The sequence below is a fragment of the Lutjanus erythropterus genome, chromosome 15, assembly GCF_056507025.1.
Source record: "Lutjanus erythropterus isolate fLutEry1 chromosome 15, fLutEry1.hap2, whole genome shotgun sequence".
In the NCBI taxonomy this organism is placed as follows: domain Eukaryota; kingdom Metazoa; phylum Chordata; class Actinopteri; order Lutjaniformes; family Lutjanidae; genus Lutjanus; species Lutjanus erythropterus.
The window spans coordinates 1847748-1873295 of NC_139331.1; the positions used below are offsets into that span (position 1 = coordinate 1847748).

General features: G+C 41.1%; 3 protein-coding genes across 5 annotated transcripts in view; 2 read left to right on the forward strand and 1 right to left on the reverse strand.

The window, feature by feature from the left end:
- Positions 1-3325, forward strand: part of slc16a10 (solute carrier family 16 member 10) — a 59661-nt gene extending 56336 nt beyond the window's left edge. Inside the window, exon 6 of the mRNA XM_084737371.1 lies at positions 1090-3325. Coding sequence (XP_084593497.1) covers positions 1090-1319 — 230 coding nt within the window. The 3' untranslated portion in view covers positions 1320-3325. The remainder of the gene's footprint in view (positions 1-1089) is intronic.
- A 5876-nt stretch (positions 3326-9201) lies between these two features.
- Positions 9202-19585, forward strand: slc60a2b (solute carrier family 60 member 2b). Its single transcript, XM_084737898.1, has 4 exons — positions 9202-9745; positions 12390-12558; positions 12853-12969; positions 15877-19585. Exons 1-4 carry the CDS (start codon positions 9464-9466, stop codon positions 17184-17186), a joined length of 1878 nt encoding a protein of 625 aa, XP_084594024.1. The 5' UTR covers positions 9202-9463; the 3' UTR covers positions 17187-19585.
- The window catches only part of rev3l (REV3 like, DNA directed polymerase zeta catalytic subunit), a 103189-nt gene continuing 97143 nt past the window's right edge, over positions 19503-25548 (reverse strand). For all 3 annotated transcript variants that reach the window (XM_084737896.1, XM_084737897.1, XM_084737895.1), the window contains exons 29-32: positions 25221-25411; positions 24412-24658; positions 23602-23817; positions 19503-20647 (exon numbers count right to left, since the gene is read on the reverse strand). In XM_084737896.1, coding sequence (XP_084594022.1) covers positions 20507-20647; positions 23602-23817; positions 24412-24658; positions 25221-25411 — 795 coding nt within the window. In that variant the 3' untranslated portion in view covers positions 19503-20506. The remainder of the gene's footprint in view (positions 20648-23601; positions 23818-24411; positions 24659-25220; positions 25412-25548) is intronic.

The window sequence follows — 25548 nt, forward strand, 5'->3', positions numbered from 1 at the left end:
CTTGATTATGGAAACTGGGCCTCTCATTTATGTCAAGTTTAAGAAAGCAGGTTATTCTCAGCTTTATGTAGTTACTACAGGTTACTTAAAGGACAGTTCACCCCAAAATCAAAAATACGTATTTGTCCCCAGACCGGTAATAGTTTATCCATCTAGATTTTTGTAGATTGTTTTGTGCGCTTTTATATCCTTTATTTGATAGGACAATTTTGGCAGCAATGTACCAGAGGCTGAAAGTGAACCTGTGGCTGCTGCTGACCCTTACCCTCTTACCCTCTGTGTATGGGGTGAGCGCTGTGCTATGAGGGCATCCCATCATCTGGATATTTTTTTGCTTTCTCTCCAATGAAAATAAATTGCACTTGTCTTGTGTTCTTTAAAGCACCAAAAATACATTTAAAAATTTCAAAACCAGTGTCTCTTTCCAGAAACCATGACCCAGTTATCCAAGATAATCCACAGAGTTTTTGTAAGTGTTTTTTTTGTCAGAACTTTTTTCTGTCTGTAGTACAATGCCCTGCAACTACATTCTTTTCTACTAGAGAGGAAGTAGTTCCTACATTAAACTGTTCTCAACAAGGTGTGAGGATTATCTTTAGTAACCGGGTTGTGATATTTGGAAAGAGACACTGGTTTTGAATTTTTCAAATGTATTTTTTGGTGCTTTGAGCACCACAAGCTGAGTGCCATCTAGGCCCATTTTATCAGAGAGAAAGCAGACATCTCCAAAATTCTGCAGCTCACACCAAAACCATCTAGATGGATAAACAGCGCTACAGGCCAGGGGAAAAGAGGTGTTAGTGTAGACTTGAACACAAAAGTGGAGACCCACATGGTCAGTCAGCATTATTGAACTACAAAAAGCTAAAAATAGAGTAAGATAATCCTTTTTATGACCCTCACAGGCTCCAGTAAGGTCAGTGCTGTGTGTCAAAGCCTTAAGCCAAACCACAACTGATGACCTGTGACCTCAATGTATCACACAGCAGCTGTTTCTCCTGCTGTGCCGATGTCCCATTTTGTCTGCCTTCATCTGTCTTTTTCTGTGCCCAGTTGGAGTCATAGTAACATCCCTATTTCTGCTTCCAGGTTTCCTGAGGGACAGATTGGGCAACTACGAACTGGCCTTCTACCTGGCAGGTATCCCCCCGATCATCGGAGGAGCCGTTCTGTGCCTGATCCCCTGGGTGGAGGCCAGGCGCAAGAGGATGGAGAAGGAGGAGGCCCTGAGGAGGGACCAGGACGTCACCGAGAAGATGATAGAGCACGAGAAGGCTCAGGAAGACGCGAAATGTAAAACTGGAGAGTCCGTCCTCTAAGACCCCCCCCACCCCCCGCTGAACAGACTGAAAGAGTGACACACTGAGTGAGACTGAGCACTGACATACAGTATTTGTGTTTTTAGCAAAGATTGTAATGACAGCCTTCAGTAGGAGAATGTCAGTAAATGCCAAAGCGATGAAACATATCAGATAGAGTCATAGAATGAAGTTTAACCTGAATGTGATCCTGAAGAACTATGCATTAGTTTGTTTCTAATCCTCCAGCAGGCAAACTTGAAGTCTTAAATGAAAATGGAGAAAACTGCACATTTCGTATTTGTCACAAGGGAAAGAAGGCGTGCTGTACGTCCTATAATGCAGCGTGAAAGCTGCTAATTCAATCTTTAGCCAGTGTCTCTGCCTAAACCAACACTTTCAGATGGCAGTCTTGAGGGAAAGGTGGACCAACATTATTCTTTACAATCAGTTTTCAACACTACCATATGTTTTTAGATGTAGAAATATGGCCTAAACAGAAGAGCAGTCATGTGGAAAATTAAATTCAATTAATATCCTTGGTCTGCTAAAGATTTCTCCTTAAAACTGCCATCTTTATTGTCTCCGGTGTCCCCTCAGACAGGAGTCTCCTGTTAACACCGTTTCAAAGCATGCCAAAATTGTAAATACTGATGATTAATGTGTTCATGGTATTTCAAAGGGACAGTAACTATCTCCTCAGAGAGGTGCTCTGAGAGATTTGGGGCTCAGGAGGTTGTTTGTAGTGTTAATGATGAAGCTCTGGGATCATCTGAGCTGTAAAAGGTGCTCAGACACGTCAAGGGAAGCAGCTTCAAGCACAATGATTTTACATCTCAAGAGAAGCAGCTCTGTCCCCCAGGCTGGATCCAGGAAATCTGATTTTCTCTCGCTCTCTCTCTCTCTTTTTTTTTTTTTTTTTTTTTTTAACATAATGGACCGAACCCAAGTTTGGATCTGAGCCTCGGGTGCCTGAGAAACCTTAATAATTTTGAAGGAATATTTTGACATTTTAGGAAATATGTTTAGCCAGTTAGCTTAACTAAACATTAAGATGTGAAATGGGAAACTCTTAGGCTAGGCCTGTCCAAAGGTAACAAAAGCAGTCTTCCAACACCTATAAAGATCACCAACTAACATTTGTTCTGGTTTGTATAATCCATATAAAACAGTTGACCCTTCTTAAGTCCCCCTCCCTTTTTGCTCTGTGCTACAAACCTTTGAACAAGCTTGGTACCCAGCAGAACCTCGGTCTATGGGTATGCTAAAAGCTAGGTTTGTCTCTCTTGAAAAGACAACCACATTTTGAAGGTGATTAAAAGATGTTGCTGGGGAACCTGTCAAAGTGACATGCAGTCACACCTTAGGTTAGCTAATGTTAGACAATGCTAACTAACTTGTTAGATATTGATTATTGTAGGTTAGCTAGCTCGTTAGCTAGCGTTTTGTTGACATTTGCTATAATGCTGCGTTCCGTTTACCTCAAGTGTCAGATCTGGGAATGACGTTACACCTGAACTGACTGTGTTGCAGCACCATGAATCAGAGGATAAAGATGAACCTTCAATGAAAACCTTTGTTGTACTTCACAACACATTAAGTAGTATTTTTTGCATACAAACAACAACACATGCCAACAAAATAAAGGTTGAGAGTACTGTATGTACTGTACACCAGTACACAGGCACAAAAGATAGAGGTGTGAATAATCAGTAAATGACTACAGCCTTCACTACTGTTGATATGCTGAGCAGCCATCTTGGATTTTAATGTCAATAGATTGGATTGGTGAGATGCCTCCAATTTTCTGACTCAGATGTCCAACTCCAGTTGATATTTTTCAACCAGGAACTTGGAAATTTTACTTTTGCTAATGCTAGCTATCAGATCAACTAGCTAGCTGTAAATTAACTTGCTTCTGTTAAACACAGATAAGCTTAGCACATAGTTCAGGAAAGGACAAATTTGACCGATGTTCCAATTTGCTCAACTATAATTGGAGCACAGAGTGAAAGGGGGTGGGGCTTTGGGGGCGGGGGCGGGGGAGGGGGCAATTAATATAAAAACAACAAGTTGTGGTTTTATGGGTTTTCCTGGAGTCCTGTAAGTGTATTTCCTCAAAACGTCAGATTATTCCTTTAATAAGAAAAACTCTTAGCCAGCACAAGTACACCTGCTTTCACCTGCTTGAAAGTAATGAAATATTGATTTATGAGGAACATACTAACATGTGTTTGTGTACATGTCTATTAATTGACTGTAGTATTGACCTTAAGCAGTATTTCTTTTGAAACAACCAGTGGTGAGACTTGTTTTTAAAGTTGTTCTTTATTTTTTGCGTCTGTAATTTGGTCCTATATATTCCATGTATACTTTGATTGTGTGACATACATTTACATTATGCTTGTGGTTAAAGTGGAAATAGCTCATGTGCTTCAGAGTATATAAAAGAAAATGAAATGATTTCCCAGTAGCTGACACGGTCCGGTCACCGTGGCAACAAAATATCACCTGCTTAGATGGATGATCTCTTAAAAGCACCAAAAACAACTCAGAATACTGGTGCACATGTAGCTCTTCACCACTTTATTAAAAGGCTATTACACATTTATTTACCTACAGTATCATTTGAGAGACTAAGTCCTTGAAATGGAACTGAGGACATGAATTTGACTAATCATTGACTACATGATCATTTGTCAGGTTAAGTCAGGTTAATCTTTAATTCCTTTCCCAGTTCATTAACCTTTAGTAGGTTTGTTTTATGTTTTCATATTATATTTATTTTGTAGTTTTTGTGGAGAATGTCATGCTGTAATTGACGGGCATTTGCCTAAAGCCTTGATTTCATTTACTGAAGACCAAAATGTGCTGAAATGGAAATGGCTGAAAGTGTATTCATCCTGTTTTCTTGCTGCCATACGTCTCCCTCAAAGCCTACAGGTAGTGTCAGTGAACCATCTGAACATGTTAGGAAGCGACTCATCAGTCCGTCACTGTTGACAGTGGTCTCTGGAAAACTCAGAGACCTTTTGGAAAACAGTGCACCGACATTGAATTTCTGTGGGTCGATGATGTTTCCTCCGCAGACCTGTGACACTGTCTACCTCAGATATTGTAATAGTGTAATGCGCTGCCCCCGTCTGGACTATATCCTACCATCACTGCTCCTCCGTCAGCTCCTCCAATAGAGCGGTGTTCATGTTTGAGTAGTGTGACTGAAGAAATAAACTGAAAAGTCTTAGAAAAAAATCCGAGCAATGCTCTTTAATGAAGTGCTTGCTCAGAACCAGAAATGCCTTTTTTGTGTAAGAAACAGCGTTTACAACTTTTTTCCTCTCTCTATATATATATTTTTATTAGAATTAAATCACATCCGTTGCCTTTTAATTCACACTTTTTTTTTTTACTAACATTAATGACTATTTATATCTATGGAAGCTCATTTCTGACAGTGATAAAAGAAATATCCTGTAAGTTATTACACTGAGAAACTTTCTTGAAATAATGAAATAGTATAGTCATTAATCTGAGAATTTTAAGATACTTATTATTTTGAGAAAGTTTCTCATTATTTTGAGATACTAACTCATCATTTCAAGAAAGATTCTCATTATAGTTACTTAGAGGATATTAATAGTTTCATCACATTGGCAGAAATTGGCTTCCAGATATAACAGACTTGAGTTTATTTTGAGACTGTTTTTCTTTGCCGTTATAGTGCTAGTCACCAATGAGAGCCTGAAGAATTTCTTGTCAAAGAAATGACTTCATTTGTACCTCTGAATTTTGATTGTAAACCACTTTGCCATATTCACTTTTAAATAGTTTATTGTTTAATCATTGTTCTACTTGCCAATTTAATTTAGTTGTCTCATACCTGCTTTTTGAAACTGCATCCAAAGAGACATTTTGAATTATTTTTTTTAATTGCATGATCTATTTTAAAACCTGTTACTTAAAACCAAAATTGAGACAAGTTGCCTCCTTGATTGCCTTTGTCTATTTGTCTTAGAGGCTTTAAGTGACAAATCTGAGTCTTAGGAGTTTTGAATGAGCTTTTCTATATTGTATTCTATTGTTAATTTCCTGATATTATTGTGGCTCTCTCACATCTAATCCAACCACTTGCTTTATTCGGAATATCTGTATGTATGCATTTTGTTTTCATGCTCTAAGTACAGATAAAGATTTACTTGTGTAAAGCTTTGCTTCCACCTACTTTTACAAAAAAAAAATCTCTTAATTTCATTTATTGCTTGGTTTTGTTTTATTCATATCTCTCATGAGTTACCAAAACTGTTTTCTACTAAAATATTTTTTTTCCCATCTTTTATTTCTGCCGCAGGATGTGTGGTGAACTACAGAATATGCAATGAAATATTATGTAAACACAGATTTCAACATTTTCAAGACAGTAAAAAAGATGTTTCAATTTTCTGTGACTGTCTCCTAATTTATGTTTCCATGTCTGTGGCTGGGACAGTCTGACATCACCGAGCTCAGGCCTTTCATTTATTTGACACAAGCGAAGGAAGATAATTTAAATGCCGCCTGTAACTATATATGTAAAGCACAGTTATACTTATACAGATAGTTGGAAGGCTAAAAAGATACAGTGAGGCTTTTTTTATGCAGCCAAATATGCATGCAGTTCATTGTACAGCCCAGAATATCTCTGTCAGCCTGGTGTCAGCTAAGGGCAAGTGCTATAAAACTGAATGTGATGAACACAACCAGATATTTTACAACTTCAAACATGTCAGACATTTAACTGCCACTTCCTCACAGTGAATGAACTGTTAATGAACCAATTGTTTTGGATAGCTTGAGCTATATTTTGGCAATTAAGAGGCTTTTGTTTAGGTTCTCTTAAGGAATCTTTCCCATGCTACATACCCAATTCTCTACCATTTACATGTTTTTTACTGGACTCATTGTTACCCATACTTATAAAGGGAGCAGGATTTGGAAGCAGGAGGTAAGTGCTGCCTGGGGGGCTTAAATGAGGGAACAAATATTCTCAATGTATGTGGCACCCCAGTGGGTAATGATTGTGGTCCTTGAAGGGGGCCTCTAAAGGAGTGCCACCAAAATAATGTTTAACTAGAAAATGCATTTCCTGCAGACAATCCGTGTGAATGCTGGGAGCTGAAAGCTATATGTGGATAACCAAAGGTCCTTGAAGCGGGGCTCTACAGGACTACCACCAAAATAATATGTTTAACTAGAAAATGCATTGTGCAGAAGATCTGAGTGAATGCTGAAAGCCGAAATAAATTGGAAAGCATTGCAGAAAAAGCACAAACCCTCAGGCAAATTGTCAGAAAAGTCATGAAGCCCAAATGCACTGCATTGCACAGCTGGAAAACCTGGAAAGTGAAATGTAAAACTTGCAGAGCTGGAAGCTGAAGAGTTTTAAGAAAAGAAGCTGAGAGCTGAAAACATTGCTAGAAAAGCTGAAAAATAAATAATATGGTGATAGCTAGAAGTTGAAATGAATTGCCTGAAAATAAATGTACTGCATTGCTTCACCCTTGGTAACAAAAACATAGTTCTAAAGAAGCCTGAGATGAAGTGGGCTGAACAGCATTGCTTTGGAAAAGCTAAAACATGAAATAGTTAACTGGAAGGTATTCTCAGTTGAAATTGCTGGGTCTCTAAATAATAATTTAAAGAGTAAAAACTTACTTGACTGGACTTGGAGTGTAAACACTGACGGAGCTGACAGTATGTAATGTGTCTCCATAAGGAGTTGAGCTGTCATGTAAATTGTATTAAATGAAAGAAAAGGAAATGTCAGTTAAAGTGAAGGAAATGAAAGGGTGTGAGGTTCAAGTTCTTTATCATCACCTGCACAGCAATTACAGTGAAGCTATCACTGGAAACGAAATTCTTCAATCACCCGCCCACAGTGATCTTACAGATATGTTTAAGAAATATGCATAAAGAAAAATCTTGTGCGTGGATCAAAATCTAATTAGAGACTATGTCATAAAATAACTATTGTTACAGTTACTTGACAGATGTAATACTTATACTGCTATTTCTTATATTTAGACATACATGACAGACATAATGGACTAATAATAATATTCCCCTATGATGTAGCACTGACAGGATTATTCTTTATAGTGACTTCTGAAGTGAAATTATGAATGTAGTATTTGTAATGTTTATTTTGGTGGTGAATTAAGTCATCAGTCACTTCCATTAGCAAACACGTAATTGTATTGCTGCCCACTTGATATTACAGTGTACTAATAACAACAGTAGGCCTACTTGCCCTGCATCATAACCTCATATCTTGATGATGACATAAGCTTCTTTTGTGAAAAATACAATCTGTCACGTTATATTTGTATGTAAAATGAGGCTAGAGATGAGTCCTAATTCAGTCTCTCGGGAAAACAAGGTTTGTGTTTGCGACCCCCAGCCTCTCATTACATATTACTGCCACAGGCAATGTGATGTGAAAAGTTGCTTCCTGCTTTATGCTGCTTACCACATTATGTTCATTTTTATTCTCCACAACCATCTGGCGACCCCCAGAAATTATCTTATGACCCCCCTGTGGACTGTGACCTCCAGGTTGAGAACCACTGCTCTATTTCAGGGGTTCCCAAACTTTTTCATGTCAAGAACCCCCAAAATATAAGCACATTAAATGCCAAAAAATAACTTTTTCAGGTCACACACACAGGTGTTGCCAATACTTACTAAGGCCCTGTTCCATTCAGTGTAGCAGAGGCTGTTCAGTGAACCAACATGCACAATGGCAGCAACCTGACTGTGTTTTGTTCTTAATTAGTATCAGTGGCAACACCTGTGTTTACACTGCTTTTTCATGTCAAAATGGCTGTTGTGAGAAAAGCTCTATTTGACCAGATTTTATCTTAAGGAATCTCCTCTGTGTACATTTTTTTTAGGTTTTAAGATAATAAAGTAATCAATATTGGTCTTAATAAAACATATCAGGCCTATTCTTCCCCTTGTTGTTCTAATTTCCCACCCAAAAAAGTGATGAATTAAAAATTCTTCTCCTACAACCCTCTCAAGCAACCATGTTGGCCCCCAGACCTCAGTTTGAAATCCACTGCTGTAGTTCTCTGGTGGCCCTAATTCCAGCCCGTTACCTCGGAATAAGGTTACAAGACTAATGCACTTCTGTTCTCCTAACACTAGAGGCCGCCATTTCTTCTCTATGCTAACCTGGATGCTGCTGCTTGCCGTAGCCCTAGACATTTTTTAACGCGTCAGCTGAATCAGAGAGGGGAGAAAAGCGAAGAGGTTTTACTCAGGACTGAATTAAGGATACAAAAAAATGATCAACGACCATTTGAATAAACTGTGAGTTGTGTAGCGTTACATATTTCGCGAGTGACATCAATGGAAAGGTTTTGTGGCACACTGCAGACATTGCTCTGTTAAAACTGTAGCAAGTTCATGAAAATTGGTCCAAATTACGCCAAGACTGAAGATACTGATATTGACAAACAGAGCTAGATCTCATGGTCAGTTAATAAGTTAGTTTTTATTTCACAAGGTTGAAGGGAGAGCTAGTGAGTTATGAGAAACACGCAACAAAAGCTTTAAACAGCTCGAAGAGAGAAGAATATCGTCCAACAAATAAAGAGTAGATAAAGCCTACTGTGATTAATTAACGACTGACCCATAGCTAAAAAAAAACGAATAAAATACGTTATTTTTATTATTATTTTTATTCTATGCTATTCTATAAAAATGACTGACGTTACTAAAATTAATGTGCATAGGATTCTGTCAACTAGCTGCAACTGATATTATATTATTCCATTTTCTTTGCGTCATTCTTAAGGTGGGTCATTTTTATACACCGAGTGAACCTTTGTTTTGCAAACGATCTTTGCAAACGTCCAGCAGCCATACAGTCGCTGCTGACATATGGAGGGATTCCGCGGCTGCAGCGGTGGTTCTCCGCTGTCCTCCTCTGAACCTGCAGCTCCATGATGACCAACCTCATTTTTACAGATTAAACCCCAGAAACCGACCGACAGGAAGCGCGGAAACGGCTACGAGCCAACAAACGTGTTCTCAGCTGTGAGTGGCGGCTTACTGGGCCGCGAGCGACAGTATTGTGACAGCGCACCATCACCGCCAGCTGTCGGAGGGACAAACTGACAGGTATGTCTTCGTCCGCCGCGCGAGACACCGTCGTTAAAAAGAAGCACGTTCGTTTCGCCAGCATGGAGGACGACGACGACAACGACGACCAGGAGGAAGACACCCTGTTTGATAAGAGGAAGGACACCGGAAGAGGGCTGAAGAGTGCGCTGAAAGCGGTGAAGAGGAGCACCAAAGCGGGATGCGAGGAGCGGGTGGAGGTGGTCGGCGGAGGAAGGGGCGGTGTGGGGACGTGCGGCCGCTGGATGGTCACACTGGCGCTCTGTGGATCTTTCCTCGGACTGGTACATTCAGATTAAACCTCTGTGCCTTTATACTAACATGTTCCATGAAAATGTCCCAGCAGGCCTTCTCTTAGGAGCTCGTGACAGCCAGACAGCTAGTTAGTCAGATAGCCAGGAGAGCAGGTAACAGGTTTGTTCTGTTGACTTCAGCACAACGACGTTTCACACGAAAGAACAAGAAGTTCACACGAAATAAACTTGTTTGTAATGTGGCTGAACGAGGAAAGCTAACAGAAATTACAAGTTTTAGACCTTTTTCACAGCAGCTAATAGATAGGAAAAAGCACAATTAACACAGGTGTCAGTACTCATTAAGTTTAAAATTCAACTCACATAAGGTACAGAAATTATGCAAAAGCGTAATAGCAAATAATGAATAACAGAGAGGAAAAGGTTGAAAATATATTCAGTTGCAGGAAAAGAAAGTGAAGAAAGTAGTTGTCCATCAAATATTTGCAGTTCTTCATAAGAGCTGGAGACTTAAAGAGATAGTTCACCTAAAAATGAAAATTCAGTCATTATCACCCCCATGCCGACTGAAGAGCAGGTTTATTTTTTTAGTCCACTAAACACTGCTGGAGTTTCACAGGAAAACAGTATTTCAGATTCTCCCAACCAATGGAAGTGAATGGTGACCAGTTTTCAAATGTAAAAAATAACTGGGAAAAAACATAAAATACCTCCATACTGCTCATCTGGTGTAATGCAAGTCTCCTAAAGCCCCGAATTAACCTGCAAATTAGCCCCAAATTTCATGGTAAAGAATGTGATAATTCACATGAAAATGACCCCTGTGAATGACCACACACCTTCCATGAAATCTGGGTGTAATTTGTGGGAAATTTCTTAGAAATTCTAAATATATTATTTGGTAATAATCACCTTATTTACCATGAAATTATGGGACCTGGAAATTTGAGCGTTACCAAAAGTTTTTAAGTTTTTATCATGTCATATTTCAGGTATTCTTCAAAAAAACAAACAACAACAAAAAAAACTTTGAGGTGCCAATTTGGCAGTCACAATATATTTTTAAAGTAATATAAAATTACATTTTAATTGCTATGTTTTAAATTTATGTTAATCAGTGCCAACATTTGTCTGTATTAGTGCCAATTTATATTGCCTTGCAGACAACTATACTAATATAGGGACATGTGAGATTCACCACTTTTTTCTCACAAAATGCCTGCAATGTAAATGGGCATTTTTGGTAGGATCATATCAAAAGTTTCCCTTCAAACAATTCTTTCTTTTCCTTTTCTTTCTTCACATTGTGGACAGACAATCTGTTGAGTTTGTTTGTACTGCAGTTTGTGTGAGGTTGAGCAACACTTTGGGGTAAAATTCCAGGTTGTTCAATATCAAGTCACTCTTCATGTCCTAAATGTTCATACAAAACATATTTTGTCTTGTGAGAGGAGCATGTAGTGAGATTTCAGTTCACAGCTGAACACCCAGTGGTTTCAATTTCAGTGTCACAAAAGCTACAGTTAGGGATCGCCTGCATCATTTTATCAAACTGAGCTCGTGTGCAACATGTTAACTATGTTGAATTTCAAGCAGAGGCTTCATAGATAGCCAGTGTCCCTGTCCAGTGAGCTAATTCATTCTGAAGTACAGTTTAATTTGATTTGCACTCGTCCTTTATAGGTTATTTCTGATGAGCAGCAGTCTGACCCATGTTGATCATCTGTCTGCACTTTTTCATTAGATGTTACAAAGGTACAGTGAAAAAAAGACATATGCAAAAGCTGCTGAGTGATAGCTTTATTATTATAATTAGTTGGTGTAACTGCTTCAGAGTCAGTCTATCAGACAACAATAGAGCAGTTGTATAGGCAGTCAGATTTCCAGTCAAGTGAACTGCTGCAGTATCCTGCTCAGACAGGATTTACATAGTTGCAAAACTTGCTCTTCAAGCAAGTTATCAGATTACTGAAATCCATCAGCATACACCTGCTGCTTCCTGCTGGAACGCCAACATTTCTTCCTCCATTCACACTGGAGGAACTTTATTATGTCAGACTGCAACACCCCAGTTCACTTTGAGTCTGTAACAAAACATGGAAATAAAGACGTCTTCTGAGAAACAGTGGGGTGTTTGTTAAAGAAACAACTTCACCCTAAAACAACACATTATCATTGACACACAAAACTGCCATTGTACTCTTTTGGCACAAGCAGTCAAACGTGGTTCCAAAATAAATGTGAACATTTTCAGCTGCATAAAACATTAGATTCCATTATGAGACCTTCACAGATTTTTTTGTGTGTATTTTCAATAATTCTACAAGAAGAAGTCAATCAGAGAGGAGGCAGAGATGTTTGTCTCTCTCTCAACAGTAGTCATAATTGATCAGAATGCAGGGCACACAGAGGGCGTGTTGCATTTATCAGATCAGTGCTGTCACTCTGCATTTCATTCGGCAGTGTGGTTAATTTAGGTTGTTGTTATTTGAAAAGGATAAAGCATGAGGGAGAGCATCAAAACATAGATCACAACATCTAATTTAAAAATAACTCACACACCTACAAAAAAAAGCACAAATTCAGTTTTTTTTTTTATTTCAAGGGGTGGACGTGTAGAAGTGGTCACATACTTCAACTTTCCTATCTCAGCGCTGGCCTCTGTGTTTTTTAGGGGATGAGTATCTCTGTTCTCGGCCCCACATTTGAGGACCTGGCTGTGAATGTGAAGAAGAACATCAGCAACATTTCTTACATCTTCGTTGGTCGTTCTGGGGGCTACATCGGCGGTTCCCTCTTAGGAGGCATTCTCTTCGACTGCATGAACCCACATCTTCTGCTAGGTAACCCCCCCCCCCCCCCCCACACACACACACACATGTAGCTGCCATACAGCTTGGACTGTAGCAGCAAATGTTGCTGGTGTAGGGGCGTGTCAGTTTCAAGCTTTAACTGGCTCTGTTTGGTCGGATGCACAAGTGCGGTAATAAGATGAAGGATTTCTTCAGCAGGCAGTAACCTGTGTATCACTCTGGCAGACAGGTGTCTTTGGTCTGCTTTACATCACAGTTTCTTCAGATTTTTAACTTCTGTTCCTCTAAAGCAAACATTTGCTCTCCATTTACCTCATCTCACAGGGTTTTCTATGCTGGTCACAGCATTTGGAATGTGTGCGATCCCTTTCTGTAAGCAGGCTCTGCTCCTCACCGGCCTCATGTCCAGCATTGGGATGTCCATGGGTGTTCTGGATACAGGTAAGACATCACTCCAGGCATGAGCAAATGGTACTGTGAGCCTGGTTACCTGTGTGAAAGCAAATAGCTAGAAGTTCAGTATTAGTCTATTTAATGAAGGTTTATATATGCAGCCTTGCAGGTATCAAAGGTATTAATAATTCATTCCCTCAGTTCACTTTAAGATGCTACACACATGGTTCATCCTCACAGGTTTAGTTTAGTTAATTTACACTTAAAAAATATTTTCTCAATTTATTGATTAATAGTTATTTAATATCTATCAGTGTTTCCTAAACCCCTAAAAGCTGATTAATGGATTAAGGGTTGCAGCTCTACCCTCATATCATTAATGCTTCTGGAATCAGTATTCTGTAAGTTTCACATGAAGTGACAAGACTTGTCATCAGTAAATAAGAGGGAGTACATATTTGTAGACTTTGTGTAGGTCATTCATGTTTATCAAAAACAAGGGAGGTCCAAGGATGGAACCCTGATGTTCTCCACACTGTGTTTGACTGCTTTAATTGATATAGAGCAGGACAGATGTATCAGTCGACCAACATTATTGGCCAATCACAGCTTCATTGGTCTTCATTGGTCTATATCAATAAAGACCTGTTGTCCATGAAAAGCATTATGCAATTTGAAATCTTGTTTTAGCTCAGGACAAAGCATGTGAGGTCATGTTCATGTTGGGGGAACAAATGTCCGCTGGTTGCATCTGGCAGTTGTGATGACATTGCAGTAGGTGCTTCACCATCTGTTGTCTGGCAGTGATCTACACTCTGCTGAGTGACCTCCTCTAGTTGTCACAATAAGCACAGCTGAGGGATCACTGCTATGTTAGCTGATATATTGATGTCAGAAGGCCCTAAATAAATGTATTCAGGACTTTGTTGAACCTGTGATGGTTGTTCAGTCGGGCGTTGAAGCAGCGTGAAGTCATTTTCAGCGGAGGCCGTCCACAAGGAGCCAGAAACTGACACCGAACACTTGTTGCTGTGTGCCCGGCGTGAGAAACTGTAAATAAAAGTTGAGCTGAATTCAACTTGTTTCAGCACTCTACTGACACAGTGATATGTCAGATAATCAGATGTGTTTGCTGCCTCTTCCACATCCCGTCTCTCATGATTCCTGTGTGTAAATGATGGAAGGAAAACCCATTTTTGCTTTTAGCCAGTTTCCATGTTTACTGACTGTGCACACAGGTGCTTATGGATGTCAGTGACCTCCAAGCAGCACGTCACAGGCGACTCTGAGATAGTGTAGCTGACCATGATTGGCTATTTTGTAGCTGTGTCATAGGAGATGTGAACATAGGGTTAGGGTGGGACATGTTGCTCCTTTATGATTTTTAAAAGTCTTTTTTTTCGCCTTCTGACTTGTCATAGCAGGAAAACTGCAGGTGTAACTGAAGGGAACAAAAGACAGTCGTACATTTCAGTGAGGTAGCTCCGGTCCTGGTACTGTGAACGCTGGCTTAACAAAATTAGTTTCACCTGTGTGTTTCCTGCTGTGACAAGTCAAAATGTCTGCTGTGAAAAAAATCTGTTGAAGTTAGAAGTTTAGCCACCTCAGCAAGTTTCTGTAATGAGGTCTTTGAAAACACCTGTGCTGCTGTGCAGGGAACTAAATTATTCATCTCAAACAACTGAATTATGTCCACAGATGACTTCAGTCACTCCTTCACATGGACAGTGTGAAGTGTTGTGTAGCAGCAGCAGGAAGTGATGTGACAGGTCATTGTGGTTGGTATGGTCTGTATGGGCTGTAGAGAAGCCTTAGATTTACTGAATGAGTTCCCTCTAATCAACAGTGTTTTCACATTTATTGACCTTTTGAATGAACATAGCAGATAAAGCACAGTGAACCTGCTAATACACATGCTTCCTCTCTGCAACTGAATTAATTATAGATCACAACAAGCTGTAAACACAACATTGCCTTATTAAAAAGTTGATATGGGGAGTGTCAAAGCAAACAGTTGGCTGCTTATGCATCCAGCCAACACACAGCAACATTATCATTCAGTGTGAGTCATGTTTGTGTCCACCTGATGACAGTCAGCTCTGTGTTTGGTCTCTACCAACCCCTCTGCCACCCTGCATGTGTCTGCTGTTTGAAGCTGAGGAGGTCGTGGACAGTGAGTTTTTAGATGATTTTTACATTGGAAACAGCTGCCTGCTGCTGCCAGAGCTGAGAGGAAGTGCAGAGTCAGGTGATAATTGTCACTACAGGCGAGCTCTTTCACTTAACACACCATTATTTGACTGATTGGTAATATAAAAATATTGATTAGGGCAGCTTTAATAACTAACTTTTGACACCGAGGCTCACTGTTTTTGGCAGCCACTTGCTGGAACGATGCTTCCATCCAGGCTCTTTAGAGGCCACACACACGAGAATGAGACACGTCTGCTGATTTTTCATTTCACTCTCCTCACAGCTGCCAAACTCATCTGACAAAAACATTCATTTTTCTTGCCTTGATCTGTTAGTTCATGTTTTTGTGTGACTTTGTTGTTTTAAGATGTGTTAACATATTAAGTAACACAATAACAGGAATCTGTAAAAACAGGGCCCAGGCTTAAAAATACCATTATGACTTTTTAAACATGTTTCATGAGATGATAAACTAGACAAATTACAAATTATTATTTTGAGGGTATCAGTGATCAATTTTTAGTTATTAAAAATATATCCTCTGATACCTGCTGACCTCTGTGTATTTATACTTTTGTGAATATCTTAAGTTTTTCTGTAGCATCTCAGTCCATGTTTGGACAGTGCGTCCATTCTTTGATAAAGACGGGAAACGTGACAGGACAGGATGTGATGTGACTGCAGGACACCAACATGCAGTAGCTCATACAGTGTCACCGTGATTCATATTGATGATGACTGTTTTTCTCTCGTCTCCGTCAGGTGGTAATGTCCTCATCCTGAACACATGGGGCGAGCAGGCAGGCCCTCACATGCAGGCGCTGCACTTCAGCTTCGCAGCAGGAGCCTTTGCGTCTCCCATCATCGCCAAGTTGCTGTTTGGTCCTGACGGGAACAGCAGCACAGGAGTCACACCCACCAACTCTACATCACCTGCTGCTACGGAGCCATTCACCAAACCTCCTGACATCCACACCATGATGCGCTACATCCACAGCAGGAGCAGCACCCTCAAATCCATGTGGGCCTACATCGTGATCGGCTCCTTCGTCTTTCTCATCTCCTTCCTCTTCTTCATCCTCTACTCCCGTAGCAGCGTTTCACGGGACAAAGCCCGCACGGCGTCAGGGAAGCCCCTGGTGGCCAAACATCACACAGCTCTTGTCATCCTGCTCTTCTTCTTCTTCTTCGCCTACGTTGGTGCTGAGGTAGCATATGGCTCCTTCATCTTTACCTTCGCTAAGGACTACGCCCACATGCCTCAGTCACAGGCGGCGGGGCTCAACTCGTTGTTCTGGGGGGCGTTCGCGGCCTGCAGAGGGCTGGCCATCTTCTTTGCGACCTGCATGTACCCAGGCACCATGATCCTGCTGAGCCTGGTGGGCTCCACCGTGTCCTCGCTGCTGCTCTGCCTCTTCAGCAGGGAGAAGGTGGCGCTGTGGATGTGCACTGGTCTGTACGGGGCATCCATGGCCACCACCTTCCCCAGCGGCATCTCCTGGGTGGAGCAGTACACCACGGTGACGGGCCACACAGCAGCGGCCTTTGTGGTTGGTGCGGCGCTGGGAGAGATGGTGCTGCCCGCTCTGGTCGGTTTCCTGCTGGGGAAGTTCCCGGATCACCCGCTGCTCATGTACTTGTCGCTCATCACCGCCACCTTCACCTCCATCCTCTTCCCCGTCATGTTCAAGCTGGCCTCGGCCCCCAGCAGTCAGAGCAGGAAACCCCGTGCCAGGGGCCGACCTGACGCGGATGACAGCGAGTACCGCCAGGCGCTGCTGGACTCTGGAGCCAATGAGGAGGAGGAGGAGGAGGAGCAGGACAACGAGGCGGACCAGTGGAACGACGCAGACTTTGAGGTGATTGAAATGGACGACACAGCAAGTCTCATCAGTTCACCCAGCAAGGCATCCTCTCCTGACATCACTGGACTGACAGGCAGCTCTGCAGCCTCCAACAGTCAAGGGGCGGAGCCTGCAGCTGGTGCCGCTTTCTCAGACACCATCTCCCTGGTAGGAGACTCCCCCAGACGCAAACTCCTGCTGTCTCTAGATAGAGAGAAGAGAGACTGAACACTCCTTCTGTCACTCCTAAGTGCTGTTGATCTCTCACACTCCGTTCATACCTGGTGTTAGAATACCAACTGTTCCCAGAATCCATCTTCATTCTAAATATTAAGTCTAAATATGTTGTTATCGGAACGTGATTGGATCTGCCTGACCACATCTGGACGCACTGGGCTCACACTGCATTCAGATCTTACGTGTAAACACAATCTGTAAGAAACTGATACAGACATTTGGTTTTAACTGACATAAATATAGGCTATTCAAATTTAGAGAGAGAGGACTGAAAGAGTCACGCCTCAGATTAACTGATGAACTGACTGATTATTATTATTGTGCCATGAAAGCACCAAAACATGCGTTATTCCAGACAGCACAACTGTGTGAAAAATGAAAGCAATACAGGTAGAAATGAATGATATGCTGGAAGAAATTACTGTGTGAGAAACACTGCTGCACTGATCTACTCTGATCTCAGAGTAGGGGAGTACAGGGACAACTGCAACTCTTTTTAAATGATTTTTTCTTAATAACTCACAGACCACCTGTAATAAATTAGTCATCTTTTGATATGAGAAACATATATGTGTGCAGTAATTAATACATAAATGATATATTTTCACTAACAAGAATGAGACTATAATATTAAATTTAATTCTAGAAGTCAGTGTTACAGTTGTTACATGTTGGGCATAATGGTAACAGTCATTAGGAGTTCGTTGGAACTCATGGAAACCCACAGTATCTCACACAAAAGCACACCTCAAAGTAATCACGTTACTGCTGCACTAATTTTGATTACTCGAATTAAGTTAAAAGTAACTTTACCTTCAAAGTAATGAAACATGATTTTTTTTTTTATATTATTTTCTAGTAGAAAAGGATGTCAACACAGACAAACAAGATGCTTACACTGGATCATGTGGCTCGGGGGCAGAGTTACAGTTACTCCTGATCTTACAGCCATGATAAATGTTAAAAAACATGTATTAGCATAGTTTTCTTGCACCTCAAAATCTTTTTTTTTCTGGTTGAAAACTTCTTTAGACCTGATTTGAGCTTGCTCCTGCTACAAAGGTAGAGAAAGGATCCTACTGACCATGTGCAGAGTGTCATCACACTTGTCTCTGATTGGAGGAGCTGAGTACGATACAGTTGCCTCAGGTGTCCCCTAATCTGCATGCTGGGACAAACTGAGACAATGTTTTTATACGAAGAAAGGAGTAACTTCATGTGACAAATAAATGTAGAATATTTTATAGACAGTCCAAACTTTCCCCAAATTCAGCAACTCACAAAACTGAGATTTTTTTAAAGGGGATCTGGGGCTGATTTGCCGCCACGTCAAATTAGGAAAAAATATAAAAAGAGTTTGCAAATTACGCGACGCCTCCATGAATATTATTAATGTACATGTGACATTTTTGGTGCAAACTCGTCTTCAGTTCCTGACATGTCGCGTGGTGGTATAATAAGAAGTGTGTGTGGGAGCGTTATCCAGTGTGCTGCTGACTCTTATTTTCTAAATTTCTTCAGATTGCCACCTCAAAATACACACATGCAGGTCTTGCCCTGGAGGATAAAGATCAGATCTCGGTGTAAATGGAAAGACAAGATCAGATTTGTTTATTATTCAGATCCAGATCCCATTTCAGTACCAGGTGTGAACGGGGTGTCATTGAACACTGGAAGAGCAATGCCTCCACATGTCTGTGCTCATTTGTCGTCCAGAACCTGAAAACTCTGATATTTATGAACAGTTGTGATGGTTTACCATGCAGTGAATGCAAACCTGACTACTGACCGAAATCTGTGCAGCTTCTAAATCACCTACATACTCAGTTTGCACAGACTCATCAGCATCTCTTAAAAGCTTTTGGACTCCTCCTGATTGATGAGGGATCAGATGTTGAACTGTACTTCTATACTGCAGATTGTTATCACTGATTCTCTACAGGGAGTGTGTGTCAGCCTGCTCCCTCCACAGTGAGGCTGAAGGTCAGGGTCGTCCCAGGGCTGGTAGAATTCAGTGCCTTGCTTGAGGACACGAGCAGAGCGAATGAGTTGATCCAGGGACGGTGGCCCTCCTCTTCATCATGCCTCCCTGCTGCCAAAAACCGATGTTATTTAATTTTGCACTATTGCAGTGAGTTCATGAACAGCAGGAAATGTGTGTGATGATAGTTGTAAGATTTGAAAGAAGTTATTTTTTGTTGCACTTTTGTAAAGATGAGACTTTTGTTTTTGTCATGTACTGTAACGTGTTGTGTACTGTCAGTGTGATTCATTTGAAGTTTTTGGAAACTCAGTCATACACAGAAGGCAGTTTCATACATTGACTTTTTATTATATCAATCTCAAACCTCCACCCACAGCAATGTCCATTAAAAACAAACAGAAAAACACCTCCTTCATCATTTTTATTTTATACATTTATACAAATACACAGGTCCTGTGTACGGCTGTGTGGACTATTGAAGATTGGATCTCGACATGGTTTGATGACAGCTTGTTTTTTGTTGCACTGAAAATCGGAAACGTACACAAAACCATATATGCACAAGGAAACAATAGACTCTTCATGACATAAATTATCAAAATACAGTATTGCAACAGTCCCAGATCTTTAAAAATAAAACTGAAATGGTTTCCAGTTCCCACACTCTGTAGATTCAGTGTGAAGTGTCAAATCTGCCAAAATGGACATCAATACAATCAAGGTTAAAAGGAGCATGAGAAGTGTGATCCTTTAACAGAATGCATAAAACCAGATGTGTTTGCATTCATGGCCGGAGCGTTTTGTTTTTTAATGCGAATGCACAGTGACATTATAGATGGAGCTATACAGGAACTATTTACACAGAGACTGCAGTTGATATAAAAATGAAGAAGAGTTAATTAGTGGTTTGGATGTAGTTTGTCTTGAGATTTGAAAGGAAGCTCCTTAAAAACCAATGACTTCAAACTGCTACAGCGCACATGAGATACAACAGGTCATTCATGATCGGACTGCAGTCAGTCTGTTGCTGTGTCGCCACAGACAGCAGCTTCACTCGGCCCATAGCAGCTAATGGAGATGGCAGCAAACGAGCATGAAGACAAACAGTGGCTCCTCACAGGAGGCTCGAAGCAGACGGTCTGCACACGCAGAGAAATACTGAAGAACAAATAACAGTTACAAGACAATGAAAACCCAACAGGGTTCAATCAAAGCACCAGTTAAACTCTTACAACTCAATGGACAATGAAACACTGAGGGAGGGGACAAAGGGAGGGGGCAGCGATTAGCACCAAATCAGTGGGGAGCTCCTTGGGTCAGGAGCCAATCAGAACTGCTCCAGCAGCTGTCGGAGGTAGGGGGCCTTGGAGAGCTGTCTGTTGACCCGGGACAGCTTGTAGAGGACGGGACAGTCCAGGGACACACAGGGCACCTGTCGCTCTGCACAGCCACTGCAGTTTCTGCAGATCTGCACACAAACACACACACACAAACACACACACACACACACAGGCTGGGTGAACAGAAATATTACACTCTTTAGGCCACGTTACCATTTTCTTTATTTTATGGCTCCAACTAACAATTCATTTCATTATTGATAAATTGTTTAGTCCAGAGGTTTTCAAAATGGAAGCAGGCCTTCACAGGGAGGCTCCAAACAGTTTCAGGGGAGGCTCAGTGAATGGTAGTGAAAAAATATTACAAGTTATCAAAAAAGAGATCACATAAAAAAGGCTATATGTGCGTGATTTAGTCAAAGAAATAACTCTGATACTATAGTTTTGGAAAATTTTGTTATTTTTCCTCATAGTCAGAAACTCATAAATGCCTCTGAACAGACCTTTTTATGTATTTGGTGATGTCAAACAGTAATATCAGCCTATTTTGGCTCAACTGTTGAGTGTCTGGGATCAAATAACAATCATGATTAATAGTCATCCAGGAATTTAGTAAAATAAGCAAGTATACCAAAGGGGGCATCTTTTACCAAGCTGTGTCTGACAGAGGCCCACAGCCTCAGACTTTGAAAACATTTGGTTTAGTCCATAAAATGTCTATTAAAAAAAAAAAAAAAAAAAGAAAATTGTGAAAAGTGCACATCATAATTTTACCCAAAGTGATGTCTTGGAATTGCTTATTTTGTCCAAAACCTACAGACTTTTCATTTATTGTCATAAATAACAAAGAAAAGCAGCAAATCCTTCCTTTTAAGGAGCCGGAGCCAGAAAATGTTTGCTTGAAAGATGATTGAATGATTAATTATCAAAATAGTTGGCAACTAGTTTCTGTGAAATTGACTTATTGTTGCAGCTCTACTTCATTTACACAGTAGAAAAGCTGAGGGACAAGTTGAGTCTGCCAGATCTGGAAAGCATCTGATTATCTATAATCTTCCGTGTCCTTCAGCTCAGAGTGAAACCACTGGTTTGATTTATCTCTGTGACTGTAGACAGTGGGTGAATATGAACTGAGAAACATTTAATGTTACAAGAACGAGGAAGTGATTCCAGTGAATATGGATACAGTACATATGGACACACTCTGAGTGTCTCTCTGTGGACAGACAGCTCCACCAGCCTGCTTCACATCATAACGTTTCTTTTTCACTGAAGTCTCCCTCAGAACTTCCTCAATGTCACATTATAGTTAAAGGACCAGTGTGTAATAATTCCAGGAATTTATGTACATAAATGAGATATATTAAATATAAGTATGTTATTTATTATTATCAATCAACGTAAACTCATAATCTATATGTTCCTGTTACTTTAGAAATAGCCATTTATAGTTACATACTGTCGGGTCAACTTACAGAGATCATCATCCTGCGCCGTCTACGGCATCGCAGAGCGGACAAACTGCACTAACAGTGAGTCTTGGGAAGCCCATGGCGACCTTACGTAGACGCTGCAGCGTAAACACGGAAGTAGACGGGGAGGATAGACGCGGGTGATTGCTGGCAGACCATTTAAAACTAAAATTGAACCTTGACTGGCAGAGTTTTGACAAATGGAGGATCATACATACACTGTACCAGAACAAAAAGCAGCGGACAGTGAATCCCCGTCATCCAAGAAGCGGAGACGCGAAGAAAGTAAACACAAGCATGACAGGACATGGCAAAAACACAAATCAACATCGGCATAGCGCTTACACGATGGAAATCGCTGATGGTGGACAAACGTTTTCACAGTGACGCCGAGGTTGCCTGTTTTCTGCTGGACAGGTAATTCATCCTACACACATAATTATAGTTTGTTATGAGATAGCTTTCGCTCGCCATTTTGTCCGCTGACGGCCACCGTACTCTTGGTGACAGAGGGGCGGTGTCGGGGTAAATCCTCTTAGTTGCAATTTACGGTTTGAACGCTAGATGTCACTGGAAATCACACACTTCTCCTTTAAGAGAGATGCAGTATTTTGTTCTAAAGTTTAGACTTTGTTTTACAATGAAATCTGATATATATCAGTATCTTCTATCATAACTTATTTATATTGTAATGATATGATTTTTAAGTGTAATCTTTTCAACAAAATAAGTTACTGTATTTGTCTTGTACTGAATATGTGTGGATCCATTCATCTGAATCAGTGTCTGTTCTGAATTTTAGTATCCATCTGACATCTAAAACATTTTATTATATCATGAACAGTGTTGGGTTAAGTTACTTTTAAAAGTAATATATTACTACTTACTTTTTTTGAAAGTAATAAATTACTTACTGTTTGTGAAGAGTAATCCATTGCACTACTTTTGTGTTACTTTCACCAAAGTACGACTAGGCATAAAATGGAGGTCAGTGCTGCTACATATCACTGCTGCTATATAATGAGACTTAGTAAAAAGACATCTCAGTCATTCCTGTCCACCTCGTGTCTACAGCTCCATGCAGGCCCACGTCTCAGTTGTATCTTGTAGGTGTAACTGTAATCGTAACTGTAATCTCTTAATAGTCTTAATATATCTCTGTTTTGTTTTTCTGTAAACGCAAAGGTTGATGCCCCAAAAAAGGCACTGGATGAAATATATTTATACATTTAGGGTCAGAGCAGAGTGTGCTGCTTTCAGGCTCCAGTTTGTAACGTAGGTGAAAATACTGTAGTGACAGCACACATTTGCATGCATTCAGTGGTGATCCTTCTAAATAAAATAATTGGGGAATTTCCTCTATTAGACACTTTGAGTTTCACTGTGCAGAATGATGGATGTACAGATGTGTACAGATGTTTATTTTAACATTCATCTGCTGAAAGAGGAAAGTTTCTGTGTTCACTGTAAATCTCAGTTTAACTTACGAGATAATTTCATGACATCACTATCAGTTGGCATGTGTGATGTGAAAACTTGTAGCAGGTAATTATTTCTAGGATGATTTTTATGTCCAAACCATGTCTCCTCCTCCTCACCCCGTCTCTCACCTTCAGCAGCTGGTCTTGCTGACTCTCCCACTGTCTCATGTCCTGGTAGAGTGTAACGGCGACTCTCTGGGGTTCGGCGCGGCACCGTGAGCACACGCCCAGCTGGGTCAGCTCGTCACACACGGGGCAGTGAAGTGTGGTGAAGTACTGGGAGATGGTTCCTTTCCTCCCCACCTCCTCTCCACCTGCTGCCGAGGAGCAGGACGCCTTCTGGATCTGTGAGCAGAGAAATGGGAATGAAACTTCATTCTCCAACATGTTCAGGATTGTGTAGTAGAAGAGGGTTAGGGTTAGGCAGTCTGCTGACTGAAAAGTTGGATTCAGTTTTGATTTGATTCATTTTTCATTCTGATCAGCTGTGCTCTCAGCTCCTCCAGCAGGTGGCGTGTGTGCTCTGTCAGAGGAGAAGCTGACTTCAGTGTTGACACAAAGACTGAAGCAGCAGCAGAGCTGCAGTTTGATGAGTCTCATTCGATCCTCAGCAGGAAGCACGACACACATTTTCTCTTCATCCTTTGTTCTCTACACTGAATGAAAAACAGCTCCTGCTTTTATTTTGACAGGAAGGGAAGCAACAGACCAATCCTCTGTGATCAGCAGTAAGCTCATCAGTAATCAGATTAATGTTAATCAGTAATTAATTCTCCAAACTCAAGCCCATTCAGCTTTGATTGCGTCGTTTGCTCTCTGCTTTTATTCTGAAGGTTTTCATGTGGTCATATAACATGAATAACCATCACCACTCATCTGCATTGATTCTAAATTGCAAATTAAAGATAAAAATCCTCATTTCCTGACATGAAGTCTCACCCTGGGCAGCTCCTGGTACCAGCTGAACACATCCACGCCAATCAGCTGGAACATGCGGGCCAGCGGCGGCAGGATCTGCTTGGTGATGTAGTAGGTAGCGTTGAGGCGGAGGCTGGGGTCCTGCAGCACCTCAATGGGTCGCCGCACCAGCTGGATGAGTGGCACGCCTGGCATCCCATACACAACCACATAGGGCACCCGCTCACCAACGCGCGGCTCAAGCCGACGGTCGTATGCCATCATACGCCTGAGACAGACGGACATAAAGAAGTGGTGAGAGCTGTGCTTTTTGTTTACTGGAGCTCTGATTCTGCAACTTTACTGTGAAATATTCTTATAAGTGTCAAACGATTCAAGAAAGACAATTCATTATGAATTAAACATTTTATGATCAAGAATCAACCTGCTTTAAAAACACATGACATTAACTGTACTGCGCTCATGAATGAGGCTGAATTTTTCCCTCTGAAATTGGAGTTTTTTTCACCCATTAAGGGCTGCGTTGCTTAGCAACAGACTCAGGTACTGTACAGTACATGAAGGCTAGTGCAGCCAGACAATGAGCAGTGTGGGGAAGGAGTAATTGGATTCACACTGACTACTGTAACTGTTGACAGTGAGCTCTGTCTCACTCTCCTGTACACGCATGCGCGCACACACACACACACACACACACACACACACACACACACACACAGCAAACACATTCATTCAAGTGAAACTGAGGGAGTTCCTCTGTCTTTTGCTGTAGTGTTTCTCTGAAAATGCCCACTGACAGTGTGCTGTCACACACTCTCACACACACTCACCTGGTGAGCTCCAGGGCGGGCACGCAGGCTCCAGGCCGGTACGAGCCGCTGCCCCGATACTCCTTGGCAAAGGTCAGGTCCTGCATGCTGGCCCGGCCATCCAGAATCTTCACACACTGACGCTGCACAAACTGCTTCACCTGGCTTATGTCCCGCGTCTCAAACAGCAACTTAATGGAACGCTCCAGAATCTGATGAGACACATGTTCAAATACAGCAGGATTCATATGAAATATAACAAGTGACTTGCTGTTTAATCCCATAATATTTCACTAGTGAATTAACAGTGTCACATTTCAGCAGCAGGTCCCTCTTCTTCTGACTGACA

Coding starts and splice junctions, on each gene's coding strand:
- slc60a2b (XM_084737898.1), top strand. CDS start 9,464: ATGTCTTCGTCCGCCGCGCGAGACACCGTCGTTAAAAAGAAGCACGTT. Junction 9,746..12,389: donor GTGGATCTTTCCTCGGACTG/GTACATTCAGAT, acceptor TGTGTTTTTTAG/GGGATGAGTATCTCTGTTCT. Junction 12,970..15,876: donor CATGGGTGTTCTGGATACAG/GTAAGACATCAC, acceptor CGTCTCCGTCAG/GTGGTAATGTCCTCATCCTG.